The sequence below is a fragment of the Sabethes cyaneus genome, chromosome 2, assembly GCF_943734655.1.
Source record: "Sabethes cyaneus chromosome 2, idSabCyanKW18_F2, whole genome shotgun sequence".
Lineage (NCBI taxonomy): Eukaryota > Metazoa > Arthropoda > Insecta > Diptera > Culicidae > Sabethes > Sabethes cyaneus.
Window position 1 is genome coordinate 8,586,129 of NC_071354.1, and position 13,256 is coordinate 8,599,384.

The 13,256-nt window shown below is 38.3% G+C and overlaps 1 protein-coding gene across 1 annotated transcript; it reads right to left on the bottom strand.

Annotated features, from left to right (window-relative positions):
* Positions 1-1,621: 1,621 nt before the first annotated feature.
* LOC128735097 (UNC93-like protein) lies at positions 1,622-4,553 on the bottom strand. Its single transcript, XM_053829585.1, has 6 exons — positions 3,961-4,553; positions 3,511-3,803; positions 3,045-3,445; positions 2,635-2,899; positions 2,409-2,571; positions 1,622-2,211 (listed from the first exon to the last, which is right to left on the bottom strand). Exons 1-6 carry the CDS (start codon positions 4,224-4,226, stop codon positions 2,127-2,129), a joined length of 1,473 nt encoding a protein of 490 aa, XP_053685560.1. The 5' UTR covers positions 4,227-4,553; the 3' UTR covers positions 1,622-2,126.
* Positions 4,554-13,256: the final 8,703 nt, after the last annotated feature.

The following is a 13,256-nucleotide window of genomic DNA, read 5'->3' on the forward strand; positions in this document are numbered from 1 at the left end:
GTGCCGCGGGCCGAAATGTGCAGAGATAAAGATGGAGGTATCTTGACGGACGACCGTGGGGTGATCGAAAGGTGGAAGCAGCACTACGATGAACGAATGATAGCGGAGGAAGTAACCACATTGGTGCAGCAAGCGACGAAGATGTGCCACTCCCATCGATAAGGGAAGTTAAACAAGCCATCCACCTGCTGAAGAACAACAAAGCAGCGGGAAAGGATGGCATTGGAGCGGAACTTATTAAAATGGGCCCGGACAAGTTGGCCAGCTGTCTGCCTCAACTGATTGTCAAGATTTGGGATACGGAGCGACTATCGGAGGAGCGGAAAGACGGGGTTATCTGCCCTATCTACAAGAGAGGCGATAAGCTGGATTATGAGAACTACCGAGCCATCACTATCCTGAATGCCGCCTACAAAGTGCTGTCCCAATTCCTCTTTCATCGACTATCGCCAATAGCTAATAGATTTGTTTGAACTTACCAGGCCGGCTTCATGGAGGGTCGGTCTACAATGGACCAAATCTTCACCCTGCAGCAGATTCTCCAGAAGTGTCGCGAATTCCGAGTCCCCACGCATCGCCTGTTCATCGATTTCAAAGCCGCATATGATAGTGTAAACCGACAAGAGCTATGGAAAGCTTTGGATGAAAACGGCTTTTCGGGAAAGCTTACTAGACTTATCATGGCTACGATGGATGGGATCCAGTGCTGTATGAGAATCTTGGGTGGATTGTCGAACCCATTCGAAGCTCGCAGGGGACTTCGACAAGGAGATGATCTTTTCTGCTTGCTATTCAACATTGCGCTTGAAGGTGTTATAAGACGAGCGGCGATCGAAATTCGGGGCACGATTTTCAATAAATCCAGTCAATTTATCTGCTCGCTGACGACGTGGATGCTGTCGGCAGAACATTTGAGCCGGTGGAAGATCAGTGCACCAGACTAAAACAAAAGTTGGTAGAATACGGTGGGCCGGCCACGTCGCAAGGATGCCGGACGACTGTGCAGTGAAATCTGTTCTTTTCAAGAACCTCACCGGCACCGGAATAGAGGGGCCGATATAGATATTTTTGCAATAAGTAAAATAATTGTGTAAAAATAGTAGCATTCTTAAGTTCAGTTTAAACTTCAAATAATCGTCCACCTCTGTCATTCCCCACACATTTATATAACGAGAGTATTATTTGCTTGATAAGTTTTGTTTCTGCTGCACAGATTGATAGAGATAGAGCTATTCGGTTTGTGGTTCTAACTTTAGATAAAATTTCAATATCAATTTTGTTCAATTCAAATTTTAAACCCAAGTTTCAGTTTAATTTCATGTCAATTTCGTTAACAACTCCGATTTCAAATCTATTTTCGGACCTAATTTCAGGTTTAATATCAAGTCCAATTTCATGACTTATTTGAGGTATAGTATATTTGGAGAAGTCTAAAAATTGGACGTCTAATTTAATTCAGCTTTGTGTCCAATTTTAAATCTAATTTCACGTCTAATTTAATTTCAATTCCAATTTCTAGATACAAGCTTTTGGTCTAATTTCAAGTCCAGAAGTTTGTAATAAAACTCAAATTGTTGCTTGAGAATGCATCTATTTTAAACTAGCAAAATGAACTCACCGGTTTTGCTTTTGTAATGAGAGCGATTACGTTGCAAAATGTTTCATACAAGTATCATGTGATTCTACTAACTAATTATAGCCATTAAAATCAAAATCAGTAGAGGAGGGTTATAGAACTCAAGTATGATTCACTTTGCCAAGTTTCATTGCAACCGAAGAAAGTTGTTGATGAAAGAGAACAGCTATCAGTGATTCAGCTGTTCTGGATCATCCATTAAAACATTCCTGGAAATTTCCTGCTGTTTGCAGACTTACACAACCATGGTAGTAACAACTAACTTAACAGTCTAAAAATACTTGTTTGAATGTTTTTCTAAGAACTGCATATTCTATTTCCTGAATAATTAAAAACTCTGATCAACATTGTAGGTTTTCTATTCACATCCAATAATCATTAATAAATTTACTACTCGTTCCGATATTCCTATAAGATGATATCCAGAATAGACTGTTGTACATTGCAGGTACTTGTAATACAGCTGTTGACAGGCGGCACTTGACGGAAACTAATCGGTACGTTCGATCATTTCAAACCGCTTCCCGGCTATTTCCTTTTTGATGCGATATTCCATTAGCTCGATGCAAGTGTACCTGCAAGTCAAAAAGTAAATAATACCGCAACCGTCTAGTAATTATTATTCCACTTATCACGCCTCGTTAATGAACACACTTGCTGATCATTATAATAGGCCTAGGCCTAAGCAATCGACAGCGAGTGACACCTTTCGCATCAGCGGAGCGCAGCGCACGCGGACGCAAATTGAAACGGTTTAATCTCATTCACTCACCCGACGGTTCCGACCAGCATAATACACATGATGCAAACCAGTTTCGTGAAGGTCGACAGAACGGGACTGGTTGCGTACATTATCACCGAACCGGTTGCCTCCCACAGACGGAAATTGCTGAACGCAGCCTCCTCGTTGCCCGGGAACAGAATACCGCTCAAAGCTACCGGGACGAATCGTTGTAAAATCAGAATGTTGAAATTAATTGCATTTTTTTCTTGCCTACCATTAATTTGTATAAGCCAAATGCCATCCGCCAGTCCCCAGCAGGCGACGATGGCCGAGTAAGCCCAGTACTGATCGGTCGGTTTCCACAGCAACATAAACACAATCAGCGCAAGGTGAAAAACGGCCGTCACTGCGATCATGGGAAAACGTCCAATCGTTTTGGTGATGTACGGTGTGATAGCGGCAGCAAACACGTTTGCCGATCCGAAACTGATCATGGCAAATCCGATAGAGCTGATCCCCAGACCGCACGCTACAAACGACTGGTCGGGGGTGTAATTAATACGTTAGAAACCAACAAAAAAAGGGCATATTTGAGGTGTGTCTGGATCGGATCCAGTCACGATTTATGGAAATGACGAATGGGGCGAGCTCAAGATGAATGATGCAAATGTGAACGGATATTACCGCAGTGAAGTCCACTGCAATGAAAGCTTGTTCGACACCGATGAACATCGTGATTGGCAAAAGCAAAAGTTGATACTTGTTGGTCAGCTGTTTGGCCGTGATGACCAGCATTCGAATGCCCGAAACTCCTGCACCCGAACCGGCACGGGTTGTGTTGTAGCGCTTCAACGAATCGACGCCAATCGCCACCGATAGGCTGGCCACGGTCATACAAGCCAGAAAAATCCCCGTCAAAATGTTCAATTTAACCGTGTCCGGTCGGTGAATGCTCAACGGATCATCCTCCGGTATGCTCAGTTGGCGGTCCACCGGGGCAACGTAGTTGGCACCGCAAGTTTCCGAAATGTTAATCTTGTGGACGGTGCCATTGGACGGCGCTATCTCGTCGTCGTACGATAGAACTGCAAATAAGGAAACGTCCACTTGAACAATCAAATTCAATTAGCGCCAACCTAAGGTTTCTTACCCCAGAACGAGATCGAATTACCCAAAACCTGAGCAAGTTGGTAGAACACAAAAAATAACCCGAAGAACTTGACAATCAAGTAGTCCGCTTGCACTTTTCGCTGCTTAATAATGCTGTAGGCCTCGGCAATCACCGACAGATAAGTACATTTAGCACACCACAGTGGACCTCCGCCGAATCCAACGGCCAAACCGGCCGGAATAAGCGTGTAGAATCGGGGGAAGAACTGCGCCGCGAGGTACGGCATGTAAGTCACAAACGATATCACGATAGTCCACTTGCATCCAAGCCACCTACGATTATTGGATCAATCATTTTACGGTCACATGTCGAAAGCCTTGAATTTTACGCAACATTCTCCCTAAACCAGTTTATTAGCAAATGAACATAATCAAAAAATCCCCCAAACCAATCGATCGCAACTTATTAGTCACCAAAAATACCACCAACCTGATCACCATCACCGGCAGAAAGATGTTTGACAGTATGAGGGAGCCATAGATTGCGGCCAGCGTATAGGCCCCCAGCGAGCCGTCACTGTGTACCGAACTCTGCAGGTTCGAAGTGCCGTGGAAAGCCGTAAAGTGAATCATAAATGCAAAGCCCAGTACGGCAATGTTTTTCACCACTCGATAGTTTTCCCGCGCTCCGAATTCGGGCTCGGACGGTTTTCCAACAACACCACCAGCAGCAGCAGCAGGGTTTCCGTGATCCATCGTGTTTCTGTTTTTCCTCCCTCTCTCTCTCGGTTCGGCTTAGCTCAACTAGGACTCGGACTCGATTAAGCACAGAATTGCGCGCACTTCCTAACGGTTGAGTCTCGCGATCGCGACTAATGTCGGCCCTCCGCGTCTCAGCAATGGGGCGGATTTAGTAATTTTTGTATCTTTAGTGTACCGGCAAACTGGTTTGCGGCAAATTCGAGTCGTCCGCTAGTTCAGCCTACTAAAGGCGAGGGCTTTGCAAGTGCAAACAGCTGTAAAGATTTGCGGAGCTCATTCAATTGCATGCTATGGAGCTGGATTGCATGGCGTGCGGCGGACTCTAACAGACGACACGTGTTAAGTAGTTGATTGTTTCACTTTGTAGAAAGTAAGAACTTCTCGCCACAAAGACGTACCTACTCAGAATACTAATCTTCTAGTTGACGGTGCGTGCAAAACTTCTCCGGCACCAATTGCACAGTGGTCCAAAATGGAAATTCAAGTGGAAATTTAATTTATTTCGGGAAACTGCATGGAAGAAATTTGAATTATGAAATTATGAAAACATTTTTCCGGTGTAGCTGACCGGTAGGATGTTCCTACTTACCTCAATTTTGTTTTTGGAACTTTCAATTTTTTTCACAAAAAATGTCGAACATTTTGTGAAGGAAAATTTTTCTGAAGACACCATTGCTCTGTTTTTTATTCTTATTATGCTTAGCTGTTAAGCTCAATGCAGAATGTCTGAAAAATTTTTTTTTTTTGCCGCTTTCTTAACAGTAGTTTCTCATCGAAACTGTCCTTAGTCGCATATTATTTTAAGGTTACCTTATTATGTTTTACTAAGGATTTAAACTGTTTCCACCACATTACGAAATCGATCATTTCACTTTAGAAATGCTTTTACAAAAGAAATAGAATAGCAGAAATTCATAGACTGAAATGAAATGACATCATCAGTTTGAAGCTCTTCTGTTTTCTGTCATAAAAATCGAACTGATGCTGTATTTATCACTTTTACAGTCAGAAAGCTAACCATTTTAGTGCCTCCTAAGAAGGACCAAATCAAGCTCATTACCGAAATCTGCAAGGTGGTTCCCGTACTTCCATTACGAAAATGTTTGAAAGTTTTAGTTTTCTGGCTTCAGCACGCTAGAAAATGAAAATATGTGATTAAATATTTTTAATGATCAGATTAATCTTAATTTTGCAACATTGTTTTGAATCAACGACAGCCGGTAGTGCCGAAGCTTGCTACAAGAGGGCTTTTGTGCTTTCATCTTGCATACAATTGCAGCTTGCTTGCATGCTAGCATGATTGAACACCCCGTCAATGCCATCAAGTCTACTCGCTAAGCTAGTTAGCTAGTAGATATAATGATCCACTGAGTGAGTTTACAATCAATTTGCCAACTCGCCTAATGTCGTTGAAGCTTTAAGACGACAGAAAACAGTAGTTTCCCATTTTATACTCTATACTCTCTGTTTAGTCTCAAAAAGAAAGCTATACCCATCCCAAGCCTCAACTTAGCGCCTCTACGTTGATGATATCTGGTAATATGTAGGGTATGTTGCTGCTTCGTCGTAATTGCCTATTCCCGTCCTATCCAACACAAATTATTAAAAATATCAGTGTTTTTATGACACACAACTCAAAATTAGTTATTCCCCAATATTTAAGTTTGTTGACTATCTAACGCGATCAATCAAAGTAAGCTGAAATCTATTTAAATGCATTTTTTTTTTTCATTAAACAATTATTAGCTGCCAAATTTCCTATGTTTTTTCGTGCGACGAAGAAGAAAATGTCGGCTAATTGTTTCAATTTCCGTCATTCAAAAAAAAAATGAAAATAACTCACGCAAGGCATTGTTGTTATTCTGCAGCCAGGAAGCTTGCATGACCTGCAGAAATGTTTACAGAATAATATTGGTCATGCCGTCCTACACAAATACATGCCCGCTAATTTCGTAAACGTTGTGATTTTTAGTTCGAACGATGGTCGTTGAAATCCGACTTCCGACTGGATCCGACGGTACGAAGAATTTAAGAAATAAAGTCAGTTGCGTAATTTCAATAAAATGCTTTAATAATCGCTTTTTAGTGAATTTAAAGCGCACGGATCGGAAGGTAAGTGTGTTTGATTCAAATCAACACAAGAACTTTAGGAGTATTCATTATATCCTTCCAAGAAATGATGAAAATTAGAGTGGCTTTTCTTCCCAGCTAGCATTTTCATATGTATAAACAAGGTAAAAACCAGCATTACGTACAGATATACATGCTAAATGAATCGTATTTCATTTGGAGGTGATATACGTGATTACGAATAATTTGGAGCGTTACGACTATATAAGTATTTATATACGATAATATCCGATTAAGCGCGAGTCGCTCCGTACTACTCTACGATTTTGTGCTGAAAATCGTATGTATGTCAATCATTATCATTATATACGACAGAAAATCAACTTGATCCCACTTTATCCAGCTTTAGTTACGATTTCGAGTTTATTAGGGGATATTTACGATAGTTTACGTACATTGATATACGAGTTGGTGCTTAGTAACCCAGCTACTACGACGGGAATGAAAAATAAACCTACTTCAATTTGTATAATTAAGTAGCCAAGTTAGGAGGTGCGGGGTCGTGTGGTTTGCAGTTTTTAACCTTACAGCTGTAGTTTTTTGGCAACAATTGAACCACGCGGCAATATTTTCAAGTGTTACATTATTTAATTTTGGTAGACTAATCTACTTTCAGAGCGTGCAATAAAATATCTCTGGCCAATTGCTGCCTGGCTTTTGGTCTACATGCCATTAGTTCATCTCCGAGAATCCGGACTACTTACCATTTATTAGCAAATATACTCCCAGCGACTATAAATAAATCATTATCTATATGGGAAGCGTTTGGTACGGGAGGTCCACACTTTCTTGCAGGTCTATAGGTACTCCATCTGCTGCTGCTCTCCAGAAAAAGAAACAAAAAAGGCAAAATGAGACAGACGGAGAAAGAACGGAAAAAAGCACAATGAAAAATGTGATAAAAACTACCCGAGCAGGAGCGAAGAGCAAAATAATAACAAAATGTGTTATTGAGAATCGAATAACCCATATCAAAATTTGGTCTTGTTTTGGCTGACATAGTTGGTAAAATAACAAAAAATAGTATCAAAATTTTACTCCTTTAAGGCCAAAAGAATTATTACTTGTGTTATTTGAATAACAAAGCAATAACAGGACTGTATTCAGAGTTTAGAATAACATATTTTAGTATTATTAAGGTATTGAATAACAAATGCAGTAGTATATGAAATATTAAAAAATCATTTTATAAAATAGTTATAATCTAAACTACTTTAATTAATAAAAAAAATTGTTTGAAATATATCAAATGTCATTTTAAGGCCAAAATAAGATATGATAACAAAATCAGTTATTAAATTCATCTTACAACCACATATCTAATCAATAACAAAATGTGTTATCAATGTATCTCCATATCTATTCAGTAACAAAATATACCATTATAACACAATTGGATATTGTTTCTATATAATTTTGCTTTTCGCTCCTGCTCGGCATAGTATAGTTATTTTGCTTTTCGCTCCTGCTCGGGTAGAGAAACGGTTTAGGAAAAGATGAAAAACGTAAGAGAGAAAAAAATAAAAACTGGCGTAAAAAAAGAAACGCGAAAGAAGAACAGAATAGGACACAAACAGAGTAAAAAAGATGAAAAGTAGGGAACAGGAAAGAAAAAAGAGAGTAACAGAGGCAAAAATTTTCTTTCGTCCATTTTTTCTTTTTCTGGAGAATGGAGAAACAAGAGCAGGAAAAGAGGGAACACGGGACAGAAAAAGTAAATAAAATGGAGAGGGATAAAACAGAAGAGAAAATTAGAACTTGACTGAAAAAGAGCTAAAGTAGGCCATAATAGGAGGAAGACGAGAAAACGAAACAAGAAAGACAAAGAGAGAGTGAGAAAACGAGACAGGAATGGGAATATCAAACAGAAAACAAAAGAAACCAAACGAGGAAAGAAGGATAACACGGGAGAACGAAGAAAGCTGGTGTAGCAAACAAGAAAAACGAGAAAAAGAAGTGAACCAAAAGAAATATGGGACAACGAATAAAAAAAGAAGCAAGTAAAAATATGAAAAAAACTAAATTAAAGAAAAAGGTAAAATGGAAGGGAGAACACGAAAATCGGGAGATAAAAATGTAAAACCGTAGAGGAAAAGCAAAAAGGAAACCAAAAACATAGTAAAGAGAGGAAAACGAAACAGACAAAGACGGAAACAAGAGGAAAATAAAATTAAAAAAATTGAGAAAAATACGAAAACTGAAAATGAGAAAAAAGTGAAAACAGGAAAAAATAAAATTTTGTGTCCTTGTTTAATTTCAAATTCAATTGCATGTTCGATTTTAGACCTAATTTTAGGTCTAATTCGATTCCAATTTCAGGTGCAATTTTAATTTGAATTTTCTAGGCCACAACATTGTTCTGAAAGGTCAGGTGCACCATTCTATGCTACATAAGTCGAAATGGCTCGTGCTGTTGTAAGCTATCGTTTTCCATTAAACTCAGTCTTGGGCTACTCATCGCCAATTTCCCAGGTCGCTCAGAAGTCGCAAATTTGACTCCTCTATTTCTGGTGATTGTTGAAGTGAATAGTATTCACCGCAATCAAGTCTGTTCCATTTAGAATTTGACCACACAAAATTTCCAATTTCTCCATGAGGAAATGGAGTACAAAATTTGCAAAAGTATTTTAAAAATAGGTAAGTAGAGTAACGGACCCAGTGTTCGCCAGAAAATAGAAAACCGAGATTTATTGCCATTGTATAGTTCCATATCGATAAGCAATTTCTAGCATACAATAAACAGGAACTTTTTTGCTATGTTTTCAGGACTAAAGATTTGAAAAAGTCGTTTTAAATGTAAAATTTATGATACATGTTCAGGCAGCAGTTTTCGCCCCTCCAAGATAAAGTTTTCGCCACCCCCAGAAGCTTTGTTTGGATCTTGTTCTAGTCTAGAAATTCATTAACAATTACAGTGACCATTCCTAATTCTGCGTCTCGGCGACCAAACCTACGGAATCATGTCTTCTTATTTTTTTTTTTCAAAAGTCAACCTCATGGAACTGTCAGGGAGTGGGGAAGTGGTTTCTATATGAAAACACAACTTTCAATATTAGTCTAAAGTGTGATGTTCAGTATACAGAAAACCTGAATCGATTCGCCCTTCACGTTATAGAGAAAAAAATATTTAAAATGAGCCAATCAAAATGATAACAATATTCCTGTGCCACTTGGACAGCACAAGAAGGTCCGATCATGCATTTAATTATGGTAATGGCTAATACCGGATTTTTAGTGTGCTTTCATAGTATCAAGACATAAAGAACATGACATGAGTATGTATTGTTACTTTTTAGGTGCGCAGGATAAAAACGGGACAAAATAAGTTATGAAACGGGATAGGAAACGAAACAGTTAAATAGATAGAGAAACGATAATAAAAAAAAGTGTAAAAACTGGACAGAAAAAGAAAAAATGGAGAGAAATGAATTAAGACGGAAGGTAAAACGGATTAAACGGTAAAGAAAGGCAGGACATAGAATGGAACAGAAGAAACTGACAAACGGATTACACTCAAGTACTTTTTTGACACGGTTTATTTTTCGAATATTAAAAACGGGACAACTTAGAGACCATTCATTTATTTCTCAATGCATTTGGGAGAAGCCTGACATTCGTCACGTATTTTGTAAATGGTATCTAAGTTACACTGTTCTTGAGTAATCGAAAAAAACGAACCGTGTAAAAAAAGACTTGAGTGTAGAAAAGTTAACCCCTTTTCTAAAGCGAAAAAGAGGACGAAAATCAGGTCTGAAAAAAAGAAAAAATAGAAACAGAACAAAAGATGACAAAAAAACGAGTCTGAAATCGAGGAAAAAGACGAAAAACGGAACAGGAAACGAAGAGAAAAAAACAGAGAAAGAGGGACAAAAAGAAGAAAAACGAGACAAGTAAGGCCTCTCTTGGAAATTGGCTTGAAAAATCGGGGGACAGAAAAATAATTTGTAGGATATGAGTCAAATTATTTTTTATAAAATCAATTATCTGTGGGCTCTACAGTCTGAAAAACTCGAAAAATGAGTGTACAAGTTGAGTTAACGCTTCTAGCACGAAACAGAAATGGAAATTCGAACAATGGAATTTCCGAAAATCGTCCAAAAAAATTTTCCTTCGTTTTTGTCTTTTTTCGTAGATTTTTGAACACCGGAAGGACAAAAACTTTATAAAATATTTGTAATGGCCTAAGTGAATAGAAAACAAGAAAAACCAATAGGAAAAGGAAGAAGAGCGGGAGAAGAAGAACACCGACAGAAGAAACGAGGAAAGCGGGAAACAGAAGTCAAGCGGGATATTATCGAGGAAAGATGGGACAAAAAACGGGAAAATGGGACAGAAAAAGAAAGAGAAAAAGGAAAAGCGGACTGAAAAAAGAGTAAAACGGAAGAGAAAAAGACGAAAAACGGGAAAGTAAAAAGGAAAATCAGAGTGGAAAGGGAAGAAAGAGAGCCAAACTGAAAAAATGGAAAACGAGAAAAAACATAATAGACAAAGATGAAAAGCTAGAAGAAAAGAAGCTAAAATGGGTAAGAAAACCACGTTAACTGGAAACGAAAAGAGGGGACAAAGAGAAAAGAAAAAACGGAAAACGGAAAGGAAAATAACACAAACTAGTGAAATGTATGAGGAAAAAAATATGGCAGGAAACGAAGAAAAACGGAATAATCAAACACGAGACAGAAAAAAGGACAACGAGAAAACAAGCAAAAAAAGGGAAGGAAAACAGGAGCAAAACTCAAGAAAACGGTACAGAAATGGAGAAAAAATGGTGTTTGTTCCATCTTTTCTCCATTTCGGTACCGCTTTCTTGGTTTTGCTCCTGTTTTCCTTATCTTTTTCTGCCTGTTTTCTCGTTTTCCTTTTTTCTGCCTCGTGTTTCTTATTTGATTGTTCCGTTTTTCTTCGTTTCCTGTTGAAAACGAAACGTTTGAGAGAATAGGACGAAAAATGTTGATTATAATTTCAAGTAAAACCTTGTGTCTAATTTCGTGTCCATGTTCGGTTGCAAGTAAAACTTCATGTTCAAATGAGTCCAAATCTAACTTAATGTTCAGTGTTAAGCGAGGTGTCAAGTTCGATTTTAATTTTAAGTCTAATTCCATTCCAATATCAAGTTCAATTTCAAGTACAATTTTAAGTTCAATTTGAAGTGTAATTTCAAATATAATTTCCAATATAAGTCTTATCTAATTCCAAGCGTGTAGGGCGCTATATCTCTTCATATTAGCGTCGCTAAGAGGAAATGTTTATCGACTGAAGGACTATATTCCTAACAAACGGTTTTCGAGCCAATACTCGCTTCATCGTGGCTGATTTTTATTTTCAAGTATAATAAATTTAAGTTTGTCACGTGAGTTTTGAGCCACCGTAAGTCTCGCATTTGCATAGTATTTTTCGATATGAAATAACGAACTTATTTATTTATTTATTTATTTATTTCTTCTTTGCTTCATCTGACAACAAGGTCTCCATGATGTAAAGTAATAATAACTAGCTAACAAAATAAAATCTACGTAATGGTAATCTTAATATCCGATGAAACGGAATTCTGAGGAAGTCAGTTGTGCGAAGAACTTTCGAGGGCGCAGTCATATTGATCAAAGGGGAATCAATTCTCGGGTAATTTTTCAAATAGACCTATGACAATGAGAGATTCTCTTCGTATCTCCTGTCTCCCGCTTTTTACAGCGATACTAATGCATTTTAATCCATCAGCTTTGCATGAATTGATTGCCGGAGTCACTAGCTAGCTAAATGTTTTGAAAATTTTCTTTTCAATGCATTAGTATCACCGTATAAAGCGGAAGATAGGTAGCGTGAAGAGAACCTCTCATTGTCACATAGGTCTATTTGGAAAATTACCCGAGAATTGATCCACATAAAAACTTTCCAAAATATACGGTCCCTTCTCTTTTCTAATGTGTCCATGTTCAGTAACTTACATCTGTGCTCGTATGGAGGAAATTCGATGGGATCCGTCCAGGGCAGATCCCGAAGGCGTACCTGACAAATCTTTTTTGTATAGATTCGATTCCTGCAGTCCAAAAGACAGTAGTATATAGGCTCCAAACAACAGCTTGCTTATGTGGTATCATTACCATTTGTATTAAATTTATGAAAAAGGTGTATTTTTGATCTTAATTTGCGTAATTACTGGGATTAGAAGAAAATTTTCGAATATCCAGGTTAGTCTTATATAACCGGTGCTTACATACGTTTGCTTGCTCGCTCGTTGCATTTTTCCGACAGCGATCGAACCCGATTTCATGTCTAATTCTAAGTACAATTTTTAGTTCAAATTACTCTAAATTTAAGTCCAATTTTAAATCCAATTTCCGGCTCGATGTGAAGTAATGTCTAATTTATATAGTCAAATTTCAACTTTGAATTTAGATCAATGGACCAAAGGACCATTGAAAATAGCTAATTTTGGAGTGACAATAGCTTACCACTGGTCTGCTTCGAAAGTTTTTAATTCATCGATTGACGTGCCATATTGAATCATCCTACAAGCTTCAAGAGTATGTGTTTTAATCTTACGCTTGCCGGCCGGTTGTCATCCTCTATGCTTATATTCCTACCTGCTAGATGCCGGTTTCGTTTTGAATGGTTGCTTGAATCTAGGGTTGAATACCAAACAACGCTAGGAAGCCACGTACGTTCCTATAGGAATGAGATAGTTTACATCGCCTGCTGTGTGGACGCTCAATACAATCCACGAACACAGTTGCTGGTAGAAGCTTATACGCATTCATCAGTAAGCGCGTATAGGAAAAACACGGATTCAGTTTACAAACACTAGCCGCTGCCTGCCTAGCATACTACGTAGAGTGTGTAGTAGAGTTTTTTCAACGTGTTACTTATAAATAGTATCAACCGGCTACTAGCCATCGGTCA

Bases quoted from the DNA above. Each gene is read 5' to 3' on its own strand.
- LOC128735097 (XM_053829585.1), bottom strand. From the start codon at position 4,226: ATGGATCACGGAAACCCTGCTGCTGCTGCTGGTGGTGTTGTTGGAAAA. The intron at 3,446-3,510 runs GTAAGAAACCTT...CCTTATTTGCAG, and splicing joins TAATTCGATCTCGTTCTGGG to TTCTATCGTACGACGACGAG. The intron at 2,572-2,634 runs GTAGGCAAGAAA...TCGTCCCGGTAG, and splicing joins TTGGCTTATACAAATTAATG to CTTTGAGCGGTATTCTGTTC.